At 45.2% G+C, this 20,356-nt stretch overlaps 1 protein-coding gene and 1 long non-coding RNA gene across 3 annotated transcripts in view; both read left to right on the plus strand.

Annotated features, from left to right (window-relative positions):
* trdmt1 (tRNA aspartic acid methyltransferase 1) overlaps positions 1-20,356 on the plus strand; it is a 67,473-nt gene that overhangs the window by 45,361 nt on the left and 1,756 nt on the right. For both annotated transcript variants that reach the window (XM_055655157.1, XM_055655163.1), the window contains 5 exons: positions 2,126-2,195; positions 4,517-4,600; positions 8,485-8,843; positions 10,458-10,515; positions 12,470-12,599. In XM_055655157.1, coding sequence (XP_055511132.1) covers positions 2,126-2,195; positions 4,517-4,600; positions 8,485-8,843; positions 10,458-10,515; positions 12,470-12,599 — 701 coding nt within the window. The remainder of the gene's footprint in view (positions 1-2,125; positions 2,196-4,516; positions 4,601-8,484; positions 8,844-10,457; positions 10,516-12,469; positions 12,600-20,356) is intronic.
* LOC129709069 (uncharacterized) lies at positions 13,386-14,181 on the plus strand. Its single transcript, XR_008725455.1, has 2 exons — positions 13,386-13,569; positions 13,665-14,181. It is a non-coding gene; the product is annotated as an uncharacterized LOC129709069 (long non-coding RNA).

Raw genomic sequence — 20,356 nt, forward strand, 5'->3', positions numbered from 1 at the left:
CACACCACAGTTTAGGCTGACTGTTTCCTGAAAGGTGTAGTTGCAGTAAATAATGAGTTAATCAGCACGTGATAAACCTATGTAATTTGGCTGCTGGTTGATGCCATCATCGGCTTTTCATCAAATGAACTCAATGCTGCTGACCAGATGTGATAGCACTCAGTGATCCTATTAGCCTGTGTTAAATTAAAGTTTGTTATTATGTGCAAAGATGAAAAATGTTTGCTCATCCAGAATAGCTGTTCTTTATCTATTGAGTTATTTAATCTTAAGCAACCTAGCATAATTTCTGGTTGTAGATAATTTACTTTTATTTGGTTATTCTAACTTTAATCTTACAAAGGTTTAAAGTAAAGCGTCTCAAAGTACCTTATTCTCTATTCATGGGCAAAGTACCTTATCCTCTATTCATGGGCAAAGATATCCTCAGTCTGAAGAAGGGTCTCGATCTGAAACGTCGCCTATTTCCTTCGCTCCATACATGCTGCCTCACCTGCTGAGTTTCTCCAGCAATTTTGTCTACTTTATCCTCTATTTTTATCTGATACTGTTAATGAACTGTCAAATGCAAGTTCTTCCTTTCTCCTTTTTCTAATTGCAAACTTTCCAAACTAATAATTGAAATTTGGGTAATTTCAGAATCATTCTTTAGACTTTAGAGATACAGCGTGGAAACAGGCCACATGGCCCACTGAATCCATGCCAACTAGCACTATCCTACACACAAGGGACAATTTACATTTTACAGAAGCCAATTAACCTACAAACCTGTAAATCTTTGGAGTGTGGGAGGAAACCGGAGCACCCGAAGAAATGCCACGCAGCCACAGGGAGAACATACAAACTCTGTACAGTCAACACCCATAGTTGGGATCGAACTTGGGTCGCTGGTGCTGTAAGGGAACAACTCTATCGCTGCCCTGTCACATTCATGATTAGTGGAGTTAAATCTAGTCCCTTTTAATTACTACTAGACCAAGTGGGACCTGTTGGGTCCCGTCCCCCAAAGAGGGAGGGGCGGCAGAGAGGGAGGGACAGCAGAGCGGGAGGGGGGTAGAGAGGGAGGGGGAGGGGGGATATAGAGGGAGGGGGAGGGGGGAGAGAGGGAGGGGCAGAGGGAGAGGTGTAGAGACCCTACCCCATCTCCCTCCTTCTCATTTCCCTCATCCTCCTTCCCTCACTCCCATTCCCTGTCCCAGGACCTGCCAGGTCGTAGAGCAGCACCAGGGCCTGGAACTCGGCCTGGTTCTTGTACTCGACCCGGCACGGGCTGTAGACCCAGGCTCGTCATTGGATCCAGTGGTGGCCTCCAGCCATCAGCACGGCCGCCGCCTGGGCTGCTGTCTTGGCCCAAGCTCCTCCTTGTTTCCAGCGGCAGCCTCCAGCCATCAGTTCGGCCACCACCTGGGCTCCAGTGCAGGCTCTGACTTCACCGTCCCTGACCCTGGACACAGACTCGTCCTTGGTTCCACCGGCGGCTTCCTCCTCGGCACTGGTCACGGCGCCATCCCAAGCCCCGGACTTGGCCTTCACTCCAACTCCAGGCTCAGCTCAAGGCTCAGCTCCAGCCCAGGCCCAGTTGCCGGGCTCGGCCCACAGCAGTCGCCTCCCCACCGGGCGGCCGGCATCAGACGCCACTCGTCGTTCACTGCGAGTGCTGGAGTGCCCCTCCCTCCCGGAGTGTCCCGTCCTGCCTTGCGAGTGCATTGTGACGTCAGCTGGATTTTCTTTTCTCAAAATGGGTCAGTTTGGGCTGTTTTTAAAATTTCAAGGATCAAAAAGTTCAGAAATATAGGTCGAAATGTGAAGGGAAGATATTTATTGCCTCCAGGGGAAATATTTGAGTAGGATGTGTGAAAATGGGAAGGCCTTGCGTTTGGAAGAAAATAGGAATTAACCTGATTGTGCCCAGATGACACACACACTCATATACATACATACAAACGAGAGAAGAGTTTTAGTAATATAGATGTACCTTAGTATTGGTATATTTATAGCATGAAAAAGCTGGCGTGAGAGTGACTGAATGGAAACTGATTGTTTACTTTAAACATTTAACCAATTTTAGTATTTACAAAAATAACTTTAAACTGGATATGATAAAGTAGGATTTTTTTTCAACCAGAAATAAATTGATACAAACACTGGAGAACTGCAGATACTCTTACCAGGAATTCCTTCTATCTCCAACCTTGGTACGTAGACATCAACAAAATAAATGAGAAGATCTTTATTTATCCCTATTTTGGGACCTAATTTTTCTAATATTTAAAGTTTAAAATATTTTTTAAATATATATTACAGCCACGATAGAAAATTTTGAATCCACCAAGCATCCATGTGAATTTTGCAATTTTACTGAGGTGGCTCTTGCTTTGGAGGTGCATGTAGGAAATTTTATGAATAATGACATAAATTTCTCCACCAAAACATTGGCAAATCCAATCTAAATATTTCTTCTGTTGTTTATTATACATTGTATAAATATAAAAAGGGCCTTTTATGAAAAGTTGAATTAACTTTGTCTGTGGAAATACTCCTGAAGTGCTCAAATGCTTAAAAATGACAGTTATTTGACAGATTTGGACGGACATCTTTATAATATATTTACTGAGAATATTTACTCTTTCACTGAGAAGATTTTTGGCTAGGGTGGAAATGTCAAATCTAGAGCCTGGAGATGGAACATTTAAAGGAGATGTGGGAGGCACATTTTTTACAGATAGTGATAGGGGGCTGGAATGTGATACCAGAAGGGTGGTGGAAGCAAGTATAATACTGATGTTTCAAACACATTAAAACAGGCATATGAACAATCAGGGAAGGGACAGATATGGATCATGTGCAGGCAGAAGGATTAGTTTAAATGGCATCACAGTCAGCACAGAAACCAAGAGCTGAAGGCCTGTTAATCTGATGTACTGTTGCATCTTCTATGTTCTAATATGACAGTACAAGATACATTTATTTGTCACATGTACCAATTGGTGCAGTGAAATGTGTGGTCGCCATACAGCCATACGAATAATAAAGAGCACAGAACACGATAGTTTTTAACACAGCCATCCCCACACAGCGGGATCAAAATTTCCCACTGTGAGGGAAGGCTCCAAAATTCAGTCATCTTCCTCTGTTGTCCTCCCATGGCCGGGGGGGCTCCCGAATGTTCAGGCCCACTCGCCAGGGTGATGGAAGTCCGACGTCGGGACTGGAGGGCATCCTCCGCAGCTTGGACATCCGAATCGGCCACCTCCTACCGGAGTCCGCGGCTCCCGAAAGTCCACAGGCCGCGCTGGGCAGAGATTCAACGCTGGCGGCCCTCAGCAAAGGGTGTTGGTCAGCGTCGCCCGCGTTGGAAGTTCTTCAAACCACTGCTCCGCGATGTTGAAGCTCCGGAGCTTCAACGGCGATCCCAGGTAAGGCATCGCCCGCTCTGCGGTGAATCCAACCCGGCAGGAAAGGCTGCTCCAATCCAGGTGGTAGGCCGTGAGAGGGGGGCGAGGATGCGACTCTGAGAATAGTCGTCTCCTCGCCAGGAAGTGACTGGGAAACGGTTTCCCCCTTACCCTACTCCCGTCCTCCACATAGAAAAACTAAATAAACATACTTTTAAAACTAACAAAAATTTTTAAAAATGATTGAAAAACAGACTGTAGGCAGAGGCTGCCTTCAATGCGGCGCCCCTAGTGGCCAAACTTTGCTATTTAAGTATATTAAACTTCGCTATTTTCATAACCTGGCAGTATTCCATACATTATTTTTGATAGAAAAACATACGGTCACAGTGCTACTACATTATTTAGTATTGTAGAAAAACCTGCAGTTTCAAAAATAATTTTTGCACCTGCCCTGGTTTGCGTGTGGATTCACTCTGGTATTGCAGGAGGCCAATTGCAAGCAACCAGAGCACAAGTGCTCAGCTGGAAATACTCAGGAAATCAGGCAGCATCTGTGGAAAGAATAACAGTTAACATTTCAATTTTGATAATTTTTATTTTGTTTTCAGATTTCCACAATCTATTTTCTTTCTTCGCTTTATTGTGAAGCCAATTCATGTCTTGCGCTATACTCACTGGAGTCAGAAGAATGTCAGGGAATCATATTGAATGTTACAAAATTTTGAGAGGGGTTAATAGAGTGGATGGCGAGAGGATGTTTCCTGTAGAATAAGATGGAGAGGAATTCCATCCAAGGGAGCTGCAGAAGCAGAGTTGATAAATAAATAAACATTGACAGAAATTTGAGTAACAAGTCAAGGGATAGGAAGAAGGTGGTGGCGGGGGTGAGGAAGTGCTGTTGTGCCCAAGGTTGGATCACCCATGATCTTAATGAATGTCAATCTGACCCAAGTGGTAATTGACCTACTTCTGCTCTTATTTCCAATGCTTGCACTTAATAAACCATTGTAATTTTCACATGATTTGATTTGTTTATTTGCAACATATTTTGATTTCACTGCATCCAGTGTATAATTTCTTCTGAATTGTAAAGATGCTAACATAGATTTGTGCCTTAGCTGGGCATACCGAACTCAAGACTACGATATTTTCTCATCGCCAAGCTCCAACCTGGTACATTTTGCATCCAAACTTCCAATGAGGTGGGTTTTAATTTTGTATAATTTAAATAATAGCTAATTTTGCCAATCTAACCCTTTATAAAACACTGCAATCTGCACTAATCCACACAATAGAAATTACACCTGGCCTCTACTGAATCATCTCTTTAAATCAAATAGTCTATTTCTCTCAATCCTAATGATGCAGAAAGTTCAATTCTAGACATAGACACAAAACTCAGCAGGTCATCCACATTCTTTGGAGAAAATTGATGTGATGTTTCGGGTGGGACCCTTCTTCAGACTTGTAGGAGAAATGGACTTCTGCACCCGCTGAGTTTCTCCAGCATTTTTGTGTACCTTCGATCTTCCAGCATCTGAAGTTCCTTTTTGAACACTTTGTCTACTCCACTGCGATATCTCCTCAAGGTATACCTACTTTGAAGAAGTTCTCCTCCTCTCTCCGGAGACTATTTCACAACCTCCTCTCTAACTGCACACCCTCTGTGATCCCCCCCTGCCCTCCAACTGTACCACCACATCCTTACCCAGACTCGATACCACAGCCACATTTGCTTCCTCGGGGCCTGCCTGCGCCTCCATCTCGTACCCCATGGCTTCCAGCTCCAGTTCCCTACCTCCCAGTTCGGACCCCAACCGGACCATCGGTACCGACTGGCTATCCACCGGCATACCCAGCAATTCTCCAACCGGGCACTGAGATCCACCCTGGTCGCGATGCGCCAGCACCAGCAGGACCTCACATCGACACTCCCTGAACTTCAGGCCTCACTAACCCAGACCTGCAACGGACCCCAATTATATTTCATCCGCCAGAAGATCCACCTCTTCAATCAAAAATTCCTGGCCTACCTTAACTCCACTAAGGACCTTAAATTATCCCGCCTCCAGGCCGCTCCCGACGCCCCGCGACTCGACCACCAGCAGACTCCAGGCCCCAACTCCGGCCTGCATCGCCTGCCCGAGTCCCGCAACGCCATCTTGGCCACGAGGAGCGTCTTCAATACTCACCAGGACGTCGTCTTCACCGACCTCCACATTGATGCCGCCGCCGACCCTCACCTGCCTACCGATGACGCCCAGCCTCGCCGCTTCTACGGTAACTTGGACCCCCTCCGCATCGCTGATTCCTCCGACCCTCGCCGCCCTCCGGGACCGCATAGCCTCATCGCCGCACCGGGCCGGGCCTACCCGACATTGCTGCCGCACTGGGCCCATCCAGCCTCGTTGCCGGTCGGGCCCACTGAACATCGCCGACGCACTGGGCCCGCCTAACATCGCCACCGGACCGACCTACCCAACATCGCCGCCGGACCGACCTACCCAACATCGCCGCCGGACCCAACCTACCCGGCATCGCCGCCGGACCCAACCTACCCAACATCGCCACCGGATCCAACCTACCCGGCATCGCCGCCGCACCCGACCTACCCAACATCGCCACCGGACCTGACCCACCCGGCATCGCCACCGGACCCGACCTACCCAACATCGCCACCGGACCGACTTACCCAACATCGCCACCGGACCGACCTACCCAACATCGCCACTGGACCGACCTACCCAACATCGCCGGCGGACCCGGCCCACCCGGCATCGCCGCCGGACCCGACCTACCCAACATCGCCACCGGACCCGACCCACCCGGCATCGCCACCCGACCCGACCCACCCGGCATCGCCGCCGGACCCGACCCACCCGGCATCGCCACCGGACCCGACCCACCCGGCATCGCCGCCGGACCCGACCCACCCGGCATCGCCACCGGACCGGGGCTCCCCCAACATGGCCACCGCAACGCCCCCGACTCATCTTGTCGCCCCACCGATATGGCCGACCCGCGCTGCCCCGCCGACTATCCACCCACCGGGACCTCCCACGCATCGCCCACAGACCCCGACTCAACTGCCACGAGACTCCGACCATCGGGTCCGGTGACCCGCGCCACTGGACTCCGACCATCGGGTCCGGTGACCCGCGCCACTGGACTCCGACCATCGGGTCCGCTGACCCGCGCCACTCCACCCCCCTCCAGCAACCCACAGCCGTCGCCTTACCTGGAGCCTGGACTCTGCACTGGGCCTGAAGCCTCCACGCTGCTCACTCCCACTCTCCTGGGCTCAACTCCACTGGGTCCTAGTGCCCGTCTGCCCAGCCTTGCTAACCTCAGTGGCTGTTCCACTGACTCTCCCTCATCCCCGTCCAACTATGTCACCCCCGCTCTTCCCCACCCACATTACAGCCCTCTCACCCCCCCCCCCCCCCCCCCTGACCACCCACCACCCCTCCAACATCCACAACCCCCCCTCCTACACATCGCCCCGTCCCCACTCCACCCACCTGCCTTCCTCTGACCCCAACTCCCATCCCTGCCGGGTGTTCACCATCCCCCCCGACCTCCCCCTCTCCCACACCCAACGGTCTGTCCTCAGCAGAGGTCTTACCTTTGTCCCCCTCCGTCCCCATCTCAATAAGTTCCGCGCCCACCATGACTTGGAGCGCTTCTACCGTCGCCTCCGCCTCACAGCGCACTTCCATGGGAAGGAGTCCTCGCCCCCCAATGATGACCCTTTTTCCCGTCTTCAACGCACCCCCTCCTCGTGGAACCCCTCTCGTAAAATCCCGGCTCTGGAACTCTATCCAGAACTGCCGCCGCGACGTCAACCGCCTCAACTTCTCCACTCCCCTGTCTCACTCCAATCTCTGCCCCCCTGAACGCACTGCCATTGAATCACTCCGCAAAAACCCAGATTGGGTTATCAAACCAGCCGACAAGGGAGGTGCCGTGGTAGTCTGGCGCGTCGATCTCCACAAAGCTGAGGCCATGCGCCAACTCTCGGACACCTCCTCCCACTTACCATTGGACCATGACCCCACTGACGAGCACCAGGCCACCATATCTAGCACCATCACCGACTTCATCAATTCCCACGCCCTGCCCGACCAAGCTTCCAACCTCATCGTTCCCCAGCCCCACACGGCCCGTTTTACCTTCTCCCCAAAATCCACAAACCCGGCTCTCCCGGCAGACCCATTGTCTCTGCTTGTTCATGCCCCACCAAACTCATCTCCACATACCTTGACTCCATACTATCCCCCTTGGTCAAATCCCTTCCCACCTATGTTCTAGACACCTCAGAGACCGTCCGCCGCCTCCGCTGTCTAGGCCCTCACCCCCTCACCCCGGGGGGAACGGGACGGGGGGAACGGGACGGGGGGGTGGGGTTGAGGGGGTGGAGTCGAGGGGGGGGGGGGAGGGGGTCGAGGGGAGGGGGAGGGGTCTGTATGTAGATGTTACTTAAAATTAGAGATCAATGTTCATAAAGCTGGGTTGTAAGTTACCTGAGAGAAATATGAGGTGCTGTTCCTTCAATCTGCGTGTGGCCTCACTCCGGCAATGGAGGAGGCCCTGGACAGAGAGGTCCGTATGGGAAGGGGAATGGTTAGCAACCAGGAGATCCTGAGCATAAGTGCTCAGCAAAATGATTGTCAAGTCTACGCTTGGTCTCGACAATATACAGGAACTCGCAAGTTTTTGTGTACCTTTTGTATTATGACTGTTGGTAGACCAATCTTATCAGGAACACTGGATGCAGTAGATGAGGTTAGGGAACATGGCCCAAAACATGGCACCTATTGCTTGTGGGGTCAGTAGACTATTTCTGAACACTTTGTTAATCGGGGATGGGTTTTGGTATGCCAATACTTTACTGGACTGTACATTAATAAACAAAACTGTGTGTTTGCACCTGTGACAAATAAAGCACCATTGAACATACAACATCATTTTTGCTGAATAATTTTAACATTGTGCTTCTGAGTCATTTTGTGAAAGATTTTTTAAATATACCTTTTTATTGTGCTAAACAATGTGCTGCTATTAACATTTTTATCTGTAATTCCAGGTATTAAAACAATTTCCAGACCTTGATGATAGTATGGAAGCCTCAGATATTTCCAGTTTTAGTCAAACGTTATCTGCTGATGATAACAATATGGAAGGGATTACCGCTGACTGTTGTGCTAATGAAGTAAAAAATGGGAGAGATGAAACTGTGCTGTACAAATTAGAGAAAATAAGACATGTGAAGCAGAAACAAAGTCAGGACAATAATTCATCAATGCAGATGATCCAAGATTTCTTGGAGGAGGAATTGCAAGATCCAAGCCCATACTTTATTTCAACAAAATCTTTACTGCGATATGCATTGATACTGGACATCGTTGGACAGACTTGTAGAAGATCAGTATGTTTCACTAAAGGGTAGGTAAATGTATTCCATCAAGAAGCTGCTATTCCAGCCTTTAATCCAATTTTTCATTTTAATTTGACTATTTTCAGGTATAATTGTGCTTCATGATTATTTCTGAATTATATATTTGCCATTTCAATACCATTCATTAAATCCATGAAATAATCCAATTTTAGGTTAAATTCTTGAGTGAATTTCCGGTTGGGGGAGTTGATGAGAATACGGGAAAATATTTTCAAGGAAAAATCAACAGAGTTTGAGCTTGGTATGTGAGCTGGCATAGAATTGGTGGGCTGAAATGGTATCCTCCAATGTTTGGAAATACAGTTCAAGCACAATTTTAGCAAAATTGTAGCTAAATAATTAATTTGGAGAGGATGGAATGTTCTCCTTATGGCAAAGACAGTTGAGAAGAAATTTGATTGAAATGGGGTTGTTGGGATATTTTTGCTTCTGGAAGAGTTTGAACATAGGGTTGTAATTAAAAGATAAAGGGACTGGTCATTTAAAACTCAGCTACAGAGGATTTTTTTTCTGTGAACCTCTGGAATTCTTTACCCCGACATGTAAAGATGATGTAGATAAATGTTTGCTGGATCGAGGAAGAGAGTGTTATGATATGGCCCAGTAGTGGAGTTTAGCCGTGATCTTGCGTAAATGGCAGAGATGGCCAATTCCTGCTCCATTTTCTTGTGTTCTTGTGAAGAGGGACAGTACGAAGGCCTGCTTCTGTGTATTAATGGATGAGTGAATTTAACTTTAGTTTAGAATCTATTTAGAGCCGCTAAAAAAACAAGATAAATCAGAAGAGCCCTTGGTGTTGACAAACTAAAAACATTGTTATAGCGTAAATCTGGTGAGGGAAAAGGTGCAGACTCTTATTCAACTAGCCGCAGTCACTTTTGTGAATTTGTCCAGTTCCTGACTTTTTAAAGGATGCCTGGGAGGTCAGAATTGGAGACAAACAAAATCCATCTAGAGCGGAAGGAGGTGAGATAAGACAAATGGCAAACTCATGGACCCCAATTGAATTCCTGGAAGTTTAACATTTACAATGTGATTAAGCAAATGAGCAATTTTGAAATTTTGACATTTTCGATGTGAACAACTGAGGTTTGGATGACTTTGAACTGGCAGGAGGTAACCAAGGACAAATTTCCTGCAAAGTTAAAATATAGTTACAGATATTTACTTTACAGGGTCTGAAATCAAAACAAAATGCATGAAATACTCAAGAGATCAGGTAGCATCTGCAAAAAAGAAAGAGAGCTAAAATTTCAGATTTGAAATTATTCTGCAGAATTGTTTTATATTCCTAAACCTTTAATGCTGTGCTCAGGTAAAAGGTTTTTACTGTACTTCGGTACACGTGACAATAAACTAAACTCAAACTCTTTATATTGACTAGAAACCATACTGTTATAATCATTGATTTAAATTTAGTGAGGTGTTGGTTAAAATACAGAGTTAGTTCTAATCTAGGAGCTTGGAGTTGTATTACATGTAATGCAATTAAATTTAAGTAACAATGATATTTACTGCTGCAAATATTTTGTTTAAAGGAGCTAACTTTTTGGCAGTTCACTCATTGTGCATATTTTAATTAGATCTGATTTTTAATACAGATATGGTAGTTACGTTGAAGGTACAGGTTCAGTGTTGAAGACTGCATCGGATGTGGAGGTATGTTAATTATTTGAATTCCTCATAGTGGAGCTTGACATTTTTTTGTCATAAATGGGATCTTTTATGTTCAACCTTCTTGATTTGATAGATCGTACAATTGGACCATTGAAATAGTCAAGATAATTCTTTAATAAAATTTTGATGTCAAAAGAGATTGAAGCATGAGAAACAATATTCATTTGATAAATGTAAGATGAGATTGCCATGAAAAAAAAATTCCACCAGTAGTGTATTAGTGATGCCAGTAAAGACATTATAATCAAGGAACTGGAGTGGAAGAAAAACTGTGACACGGATCCAGAAATAAATCAGTACAACGTCGACAGGAGAATTAATGTCAAAATGAGTAAAAGTTCTGGACACTCGAGAAGCATTCATAACAGACACTGAAAGAAAGTGGCAAACTGCAAAAGAAAGATAAATAATGGTAAACACAGTTAGAAATGGTAAAGCAACTGTAATTTCTACCTGGTGAAACCAAAATGTATAAAAATGGCCGTTATTAAAATCTGACAATGTGCACTTTAACCACATGTGATTTTTTTCTATTACAAATCTCAAATTGTGGAGCACATAGGCAATTTGTAGGTTATTTGTCCCAAACATTATGGAGGGCATTGTATCTTGAATGGGTGAGCCCTTACTGGGCCCGTCCCACTTAGGTGACTTTTTAGGCGAGTGCAGGAGACTCTGCGCTTGCTATATGGTCGCCACATGTTCGCTGGTGGTCTCTGGTGAGTCTCCTTCATGGTGGCGAGGAGTTCCCGCATTCTGGGAACTAGTCACAGCCTCAATATGATCGCCGCAAATTTGTTCGCCATGGAGAAAATCGATAATCCTGTAGTCGTAGGTGCAGTTGTAGTGGGGTCGCCATGTAGTTGTAGGTAGTCAAAGTTGTCGTAGGTAGTTTTAGTTAATCGCCTTTGCTGACCGGTCATTTTCATTGTCATTGGGGGAAAAAAACGTAAGCAGGAGTTTTCAGAACCAAGGATAACCGGCTGATAATGTTAAATGTCCGCTGAACTTCACAGCTGTGTATCTCTGGCTTATTAAAAGTTGTCTGGCTTCTTAAAAGTGTCTCCACTCCTTTTCCCCCCCTTTTCCCCCCTTTCCCCCCCCTTCTCGCCCCTTCTCCCCTTTTCTCCCCCTTTCTTCCCCCCCCTCTGTTAAAGGACTTTTAAAGGTCTGTGCTAGCCATCTTAATTACAGCGCCAACCTTCCTGTTCATCGCGGTGTGTGTCTGTAGCACCTTGGCTTTGCACCTTGTGAATTTCAGACAGCGCTCCCCCCCTCTTACCCTGGCACCCGCCTTTGCGATGTGTTTGTGTGTGTGTTCCACTCTGATAGTCGCCGTTCCAGTTCCCGGTTTTTCAGGCGACTGCCAGCAACTTGACAGTCGCCGGCAGTCCGCTGAAAAATGGACAGGCCCATTAGATTGAGCAGGACTCGTAGTTCCAGCCTCTCTTTTATGTGAAAGTCTTGCATGTTTTAATTAGGGATTACCATATAAGAATACAATATTATTTTATGATTTGGACATTAATAAAATTGTATTTTAATATTTAAAAAACTTGTATTTAATTATTTTTAAGTGAACATGTTTTGAATAAATAGCTTAAGCTCTGAAAGAACATAGATTTTAACAAAAAACACAGGAATCGTATTTACAATTTATGAATTATTGCTCAACAAAGTTATTTCCTGAAATCCCTTTGTTAGTTAACAACTTTTGTGTGCATTTAAGTGTAACAATTTTCCTAATGTTCACCCACCTTCAAGTGGTGCTCTCCACAAGGAATAACAAGAGTACAATTTTTATATGCACTAGAATATATGTCAGTAATATTTTATGCCAATTCTTACATTTCTTTTTCACATTATGCTATAGTATGAACCTCTAGATTCAAAGAAAATACTTTTTCTTTCAATACTGTTGTTTCTGTTTTAATAGCTTGCCTCAGTATTCCAGTCATTTGAAACACTGTCAGAGGATGAAAAGTTGACTCAGCTGGCAAAATTGAAACTACGGTATTTCACCCCAAGAGAAGTAGCAAATCTCCATGGATTTCCTCCAGAATTTAGTACGTTTAAAATACATTTCTACATTGTTGTGTGAAACTGAAAATATTAATTTACCCATTACGCGCTTTAATACTTAGATGGAAAACCATGAAAGCTTCTATTTGTCTGTTTTCCTGTTGGGAAGACAGTTATTGAAATACTCAAAAGTTACCAAAAGTTTGATTTATTTCTTTACTCCTTCTGTAATAGTGAATCTATCCTCCACATGCCTCCTAACCATAAAGGACGGTAAATATCAGTGCAGTTAAAGCATGGAGGATACTAGATACTTGCCAACAGTCACTTACTATATGTTGATGCAACATATAGAGTTACACTGTAGTGCAGGAATGTCTTGTTAGATACTGCACAGGTACATGGCATGGATCCTTGAGGCCTACATCAGTATTCATATTATGTTGTGATTATCTCTCAAATTCCCGATACCAGAGAACCATGATATTCCGATTTAGCAATGTTGCATCATTTGTTAAGAAATATCTGAATCAGATCTTTGCAATGACCTCAGAACTCAAAAATTCAAATTAAATAAACCATTAAAAATAGCAGTATAAATACAAATACAATTTGAGCTGCCATGAATGGGGATTAGGATGCTTGATTATCATTACCTGCAGGCCGTACTGGCCTTACAACAATAGGATAGTACAGATAAAGTTTAATAAAATAGACAAAAATGCTGGAGAAACTCAGCGGGTGGGGCAGCATCTATGGAGCGAAGGAAATAGGCGACTTTTTAGGTTGAGACCCTTCTTCTAAAAGACTGAAGAAGGGTCTCGACCCGAAACGTCGCCTATTTCCTTCACTCCATAGATGCTGCCCCACCCACTGAGTTTCTCCAGCATTTTTGACTACCTTCGATTTTCCAGTATCTGCAGTTCCTTAAAAAAATGTTTACTGCTACACACACTGAATAAGGTGCAAAGTCAAATAAAGTACCTGATCGGTTAATAGACACAAAAAGCTGGAGTAACTCAGCGGGACAGGCAGCATCTCTGGAGAGAAGGAATGGGACGTTTCATGTCGAGACCCTTCTTCAAAGGGTTTTTGCCTGTTCCGCTGAGTTACTTTTGTGTCTATCTTCGGTTTAAACCAGCATATCTGCAGTTCCCTCCTATACACTTGATCGGTTAAGTTTGGGGAAAAAATAGATATTGAATATCAAATGCTATTGGTTCATAAAACAGTAGTAACAACAATTTGGTTGTATACTGTACTCTGTTCAGCAAGCTAAGGAAAGTAGTAATTCTACAACAGAAGTAGAGAACAGAAGTACTCAAGGGAAAGGAAAGGATCTGTTCTTTCTGATTCCAAACTTTGTCTTCCAATCTTCAAACTGTCGCTAGATTTTATGTGGGCAGTCATAAAAGTTAAATAGTAACTGTTTTTATGGAACTTACTGGTGCAGTTGGTTGAATGTTTTAATTTTAATCCGTGGAACTAGTGCTCAAGTTCAAACCACCGAGACAAAATGAAAGAATCCTTGTATTTGATCCACCAAGCATACAATTTAGTTGTTTGGTGTTCTCTGTGGCTGCTTAGAGGCCATCTTCTCTTCACCACAATAAATCAAATTCTGAATATTATTGCTTATGAAATTTAAGTTATGTTTGAAATAGTTGGCTATGAACTTATTATAGTTATAAAATCAGTTGTTACAGTTATTAATGGTTATGGTTTGTTCTGACTTTGATTATCTTTCACATTTAGTACCCTTGAAGTCAATGGAAACTCAAAAATTCAATATATGTTCATAAAGGAATCTTGATCATAATGAACAAAATACTGACAGTTAACATTAAATTACCTAATTTTCTCATTCAAAAATGGTCTCAATGTGAAATGAAGATTGGGATTGTAAAATCTAGCGAGAGTAATTAGTTGGAGCAGGTACAATAACAATATTTAAAAGACATTTGGACAGGTACATGGAGAGAAAAGGTTTAGTGGAATATGTGTCAAAAGCGAGCAAATGGGACTAGATTAGAAGGTACAACTTGGTTGGCATGGATGAATTGGATCAAAAGTCCTGTTTCCTTACTGTATGGCTGTAGGACTCAAGGACTGTAAGCTGAAGATGTCATAGTATGGAAGATATAAAACATTTTTCCTTGATTTAAAACACAATGATGTAATATTATAAATTAATTAATAGAAATTGCCAAGCTTTCACCGAAACTAGGTTTAGATTTATTATTGGTGGACAAAAATGCTGGAGAAACTCAGCGGGTGAGGCAGCATCCATGGAGCGAAGGAAATGGGCAACGTTTCGGGTCGAAACCCTTCTTCAGATTTATTATTATCATGTGTACTGAGGTACAGTAAAAAGCTTTGTTTTGCATGCTAGCTAATCAGATCACATAATACTATACATTAATACCATTAAGTCAAACTGAAGTACAATAGATAGAGCATGGGGAAGTTTCAAAATAAAGTTTTCAGTATTGTAACGCATGTTACATATAATATAAAGTTTAATGTTCGCAATAGGGGACAGGTGAGTTAGATAGTACACCAACTTATAAAAGGACCATCAAGAAGAGAGAAAGAAGCTGTTCTTGAGACTGGTGGTGAATGCTTTCAAGCTTCTGTACCTTCTGCCACATGGAAGTAGGGAGAACATGGAATGACCCGGGTGAGACATCTTTGATTATGTTGGTTGCTTTTCCGAGGTAGTGTGAAGTGTAGATGGAGTCAATGGTAGGAAGTCTGCTCTGTGATGGACTGGGCAACATCTACAACTCTCTGAAATTTCTAACGCTCTTGGGCAGAGTTGTTTCCAAACCAACAGTATGCTTTCTGTGGTGCATAAGTGGCGGTTTGTAGGAGTCATTACGAGGTGTTGTATTTTGGGACATCTAACGAGGGCAGCATCTACACAGTGAATGGTAGATCTCTGGGGAATGTTGTAGAACAGAGGGATCTAGGAGTGCAGGTGCATGGTTCCATGAAGATCGAGTCGCAGGTAGATAATATTGTCAAAAGGCTTGAGTATAGAAGTTGGAAGGTCATGTTGCAGTTACATGAGACATTGGTGAAACAGCATTTAGAATATGGTGTTCAGTTCTGGGCACCATGTTATAGGAAAGATATTTTCAAGCTTGAAAGTGTTCATAAAAGATTTACGAAGATGTTGCCAGGACTAGAGAGTGTGAGCTAGAGGGAGAGGTTGAATAGGCTGGGTCTCTGTTCCTTGGAGCACAGGAGGATGAGGGGTTATCTTATAGAGGTGTACAAAATCATGAGAGGAATGGATCGGGTAGATGCACAGAGTCTCTTGCCCAAAGTAGGGGAGTCAAGGACCAGAGGCCATAGGTTCAAGGTGAAGGGGAAAAGATTTAATAGGGATCCGATGGGTAACTTTTTCACACAGCGTGGTGGATGTATGGAACAAGCTGCCAGATGAGGTAGTTGAGGCTGGGACTATCCCAACGTTTAAGAAACAGTTGGGCAGGTGCATGGATAGGACAGGTTTGTAGGGATATGGACCAAGCGCAGGCAGGTGGGACTAGTGTAGCTGGAACATTGTTGGCTGGTGTGGGCAAGTTGGGCCGAAGGCCCTGTTTCCCCACTGTATCACTCGATGACTCTATGACATGCCGAGTTTCCTCAGAATTATAGTGGAGGAAGTGATGCCACCTGCCCTCACTGATTGCTATGGATCAGAAAGCCAGTGGCAGAGTGTCTGATTCCTAGGTCCAGGATTTTGGCGATGAGTTTGGTTGGGATTATGTTATTGAAAGTCATGATGCAGGATATCAGAGCCGCTGAATCGTAGGCATGAAGGCACGCTACCTTACTTGAACCTTTCCAGTTTTATCAGAGCAAACCACATTGGTGAGGGATGTGCGAAATAAACTTTGTTTGGGAATCAGTTCCAGCTCCCTCAAATTAAAAGTAAAATGATGAGTTGAAACAGTCATTGATAGCAATAAATAATTTACCCTTCACCTTTTACATCAACTAAGGAGGAGGAGCCATCTTGGGGAACGGCTGCTAACCAGCAGCCATCCGTTTAATTCACTTTTTTTTTGTAGTTCTAGTGAGTCCTGTGTTTTGTTTGTGGGAGAAATAGACTTTTTAATGTGGGAAGAAGGGGGTAACTATATTTCTAGGTCCCTACCTGGTCGGTGAGGCAGCCTTTTCCTCCGGGCTGCCCCGTCGACCCATCCTCATGGCCTACCAGCGGGCGTGGAGCGCCGTTTCCTGGCGGGGACCGCCCAGCACCTCGGCTTCGGTGGCGGCACAGCGCTGGAGCGCTATCGCGGAGCGGGCGATGCCTTGCCTGGGTCGCCGCGCTGGATCGACGCGCTGGAGCTCTGGTGAGCTGTGACCGCCGAGTTCATCACCTCCGGGCTGCGGGTCTGCGGTGCGGAACGGGCTGCGCCGACTTCATCATCGGGAGCCTGGGAGCTCCAAACCGGCGCGGCCTTGTCGGGTTCGGAAGCATCGGTCTCCGGTAAGGAAGCGGCTGTTCAAGGTGGCCCAGCCGCTGAGAGGACTCTCCCGACGCCGGGGCAACAGCACCCGGCGAGAACGGCCAGGAACATCGGGCCTCCATAGAGGCAATAGCGGAGGCCTCAATAGGCCTGACTTTGGGAGAACTGGGCATGGGGACTGGACAATGTGCCTTCCCCCACAGTGGTAACCATTGTGGGGGGATGATTTTTGTGTGTAAGTGATTATTTTAGTTTGTGTCCAAGATGGCTGTCGGAAGGTTTAGCTGCCGCTGCTCTCTCTTCACATTGTGTTTTTGATTTTTTTTTTGTCTTTGGATCGAATTCTGTCTTTAATTTGTGTATTGGTGATGTCTTTATTATTTATTTTACTCCGATTATATGTTTTTTACTCTTGTTAATTTCTGTAAGGTGTCCTTGAGACTTGGAAAGGCACCCATAAATAATTTTTTTAATTATTATTATTATTATTAAATATCTTTATCTGATGGTGAGTTGAACGTTTACGGGCTAGTGTTCTATCTCACATGTCTATGTCCATCAGTTGTAGTAGCTTGGCTTTCTAATTCTTAATGTACAGACTTATTGAACCTAGTTTTCGCTCTCATTTCATCCCTGTAAAGATGAAAATAATGTGACCCCCATTACAACTAAATTTTTTAAATTATATTTCAGTTGTCATGTGTGTTCCTTGTTTTCTTAAACATCTGTTTGTTGGTGTTTGATTAACTAACTATGAATGCTCTCTGCTGCAGCAATGGTTCTATTAAGATACGAACTTCTTATAATTTACTGTAACTTGTTTAACTATCTATATCATTGATATATAACTAAAATTCTGATCTTGTGCCCTTTTGGTTTGTGGGGTATTTCTATTTGCGCAAAAACGGTACGCGATAGCATTATGATTTTTCGCCAGGCTACTCACCATTCTCCTGTGCTGCGAGTGCAGCAAGTTTCGTTCCGATTGGTGGCATATTGTAAAAGTTATCAAGGTTTAAAAATCTTATAAATCGCACGTGCGCAGATTCCTTCAGCCAGCGCCACACAGATTGGTCTCTTCTCCTGTCAATCAATGCCACGGCCGGGATGGCGACGCACCTTCCTGCCCCACCGGCCGCGACCTGTCCAGCCTCACTCACAAACTCCTCTCTTTCCTCCTCACTCACAGAAACTTGTTGGCGGCCGCGGGGGGATTCAGTAGAGGCCCTGGTCCCGTCTCGCTCTCCCTCATCACTCACCCCTCTCCCCCGCCCACCCACTGCGGCAATGGCGGTCCAGTCTACACGTCCCCCCACCTTCCGCCTCCTCAGCTGCCGCCGTTGTGGTAACTCGCCCTCACGGCCTTCTCGGAGGAGATCTTCTCCACCAGATCTCTAAACTCATAGTGCCCACCGTGACGAACACCGACTCCATTCAACCTCCCGAGCAGGCAGGCAGGTAGGCTGGTATGCAGGGCAGGAATGGGCCAAGCGGCAGGAGAGGGTGGGTAGGGCGGGGTCGGGTCCAGTGGCAGTAGCGGGCGGTCGGACAGGACGGGGACGGGCCAAGCGGCGGCAGTTTGAGCAACGCACACGCACTCGCACTCGCACACACACACACACACACACACACACACACACACACACACACACACACACACACACACACACACACACACACACACACACACACACACACACACACACACACACACAGTGGAGGAGATCAGGAGGAAAAGTGGGGGGGATAGGGGAGATGAGGAGTGGGGATAGAGGGATAGGAAGGGGGTAGGGACGGGAGAGGAGTTAGGGAGGGAGGGAGTAACTGAAGGTCGGGGAAATGAGATGGAGGGAGAGGTGAGGGAGGGTTTGGGGGAGGAGAGGGGAAAGAAGAGGGAGGGTGAAGGGGAGGGGGAGGGTGTGCTGGGTGACGAGGATAATGAGCCGGGCCTGCACATTTGGGGGCTATGTGTGAGTGGTGCAATATTACGTTGTGGGGACGGGTTGCATTGGGGGAACGGGTGAGTGGTGGAATATTGCATTGGGGAACGGGTTGCGTTGGGGGACCAGGCCTCCCGTGTGACAGGAACCAAACGGGTCCCACTTAGTCTAGTATAAACTAAGGCAGGATAAACTGGTAAACCTGTTCTTGGAATTTATGATACAATATGCAACTTAATATTTGACGTGTATTTTTCAATATTAACATTCATTTTCAAATGTAAATGATTACTCTTTGATATCCTTTTGTCAAGCAAGAAAGGGGTGGTTAACAATTTAAAAAAAAAGGTAGTGTACCACTCCTTTAAATAAAGCACGAGCATATTTTTTGGACAATCATCTTTCAGTTATTCCTTCAGATGTGATGAAAGTTATTCCTGGTTTAACCAAAATGAAAAGTAACTGCTTCTGGAGCTTCCCATTTCTTTATCAAAGAAGAAACGAAAATATGAATGTTAAATGTAAATTTGAGCCTTTCAAACATTTAATATATTTTTAGTGGGTATTAGAGATTGGGCCTGTTAACTGAGGATTCTTACAATGGAAAACTTGGGTCAGCTGCCTGTGAGTGAGTATGGCAAAAGCGTTTGTTTGGGTTTAAAAAATTGGTATCAAATAGATGGAACTAAAAACAAAAACAATTATGTTTACAAAATTGGTATCAAATGGTTGTAACAGTATCAAACTGCTGAAGAGACTTATGGGCCTGTCCCACTTAGGCGATTTTTTATGCCACTACAGGCGACTAGACTGTCACCGGTGGTTGCCGGGATGTCACCTGAATGGTCGTGAATAGTCTCCTCAGTCGCCCAAAGAGTCGTAGCGTCTTTCTGGTTGCCGCTGGATTTTCAACATGTTGAAAATGTTTTCCAGACAGTGGTGACTGTGGGTTTAACGCCAATGAACGTAGCTTGACGTAGGTGCTGTTGTATATTGTCGCCAGGCTAATGTAGGTTGTCGCCAGGTGACGTAGGTTGTCTCCGGTGCTGACCGGTGAATTCCATTGTCGTATTCGCCGGCAGGCGCCTAAAAAATTGCCTAAGTGGAACAGGCCCATTAGTCCAGTCGCTGGTTTTCGGCGACCTGCTACGACTATGATAGTTGCTGGCAGTCGCCTAAAAATCGCTTAAGTGGGGCAGGCTCTTTAGAGGGTCAGGCAGCATCAGTAAAGGGAAATGTTTTGGGTCGAGAACTGGTTCTGAAACGTTGACTATTAATTTCTCTCCACAGATGCTATCTGGCCCATGGAGATCTTCCAGTAGTTTGTTTTTTGCTCCAGAGCCCAGCGTCAACAATGTTTTGTGTCATCAAATAATT

The sequence above is a fragment of the Leucoraja erinacea genome, chromosome 2 (genome assembly GCF_028641065.1).
Source record: "Leucoraja erinacea ecotype New England chromosome 2, Leri_hhj_1, whole genome shotgun sequence".
Taxonomy (NCBI): domain Eukaryota; kingdom Metazoa; phylum Chordata; class Chondrichthyes; order Rajiformes; family Rajidae; genus Leucoraja; species Leucoraja erinaceus.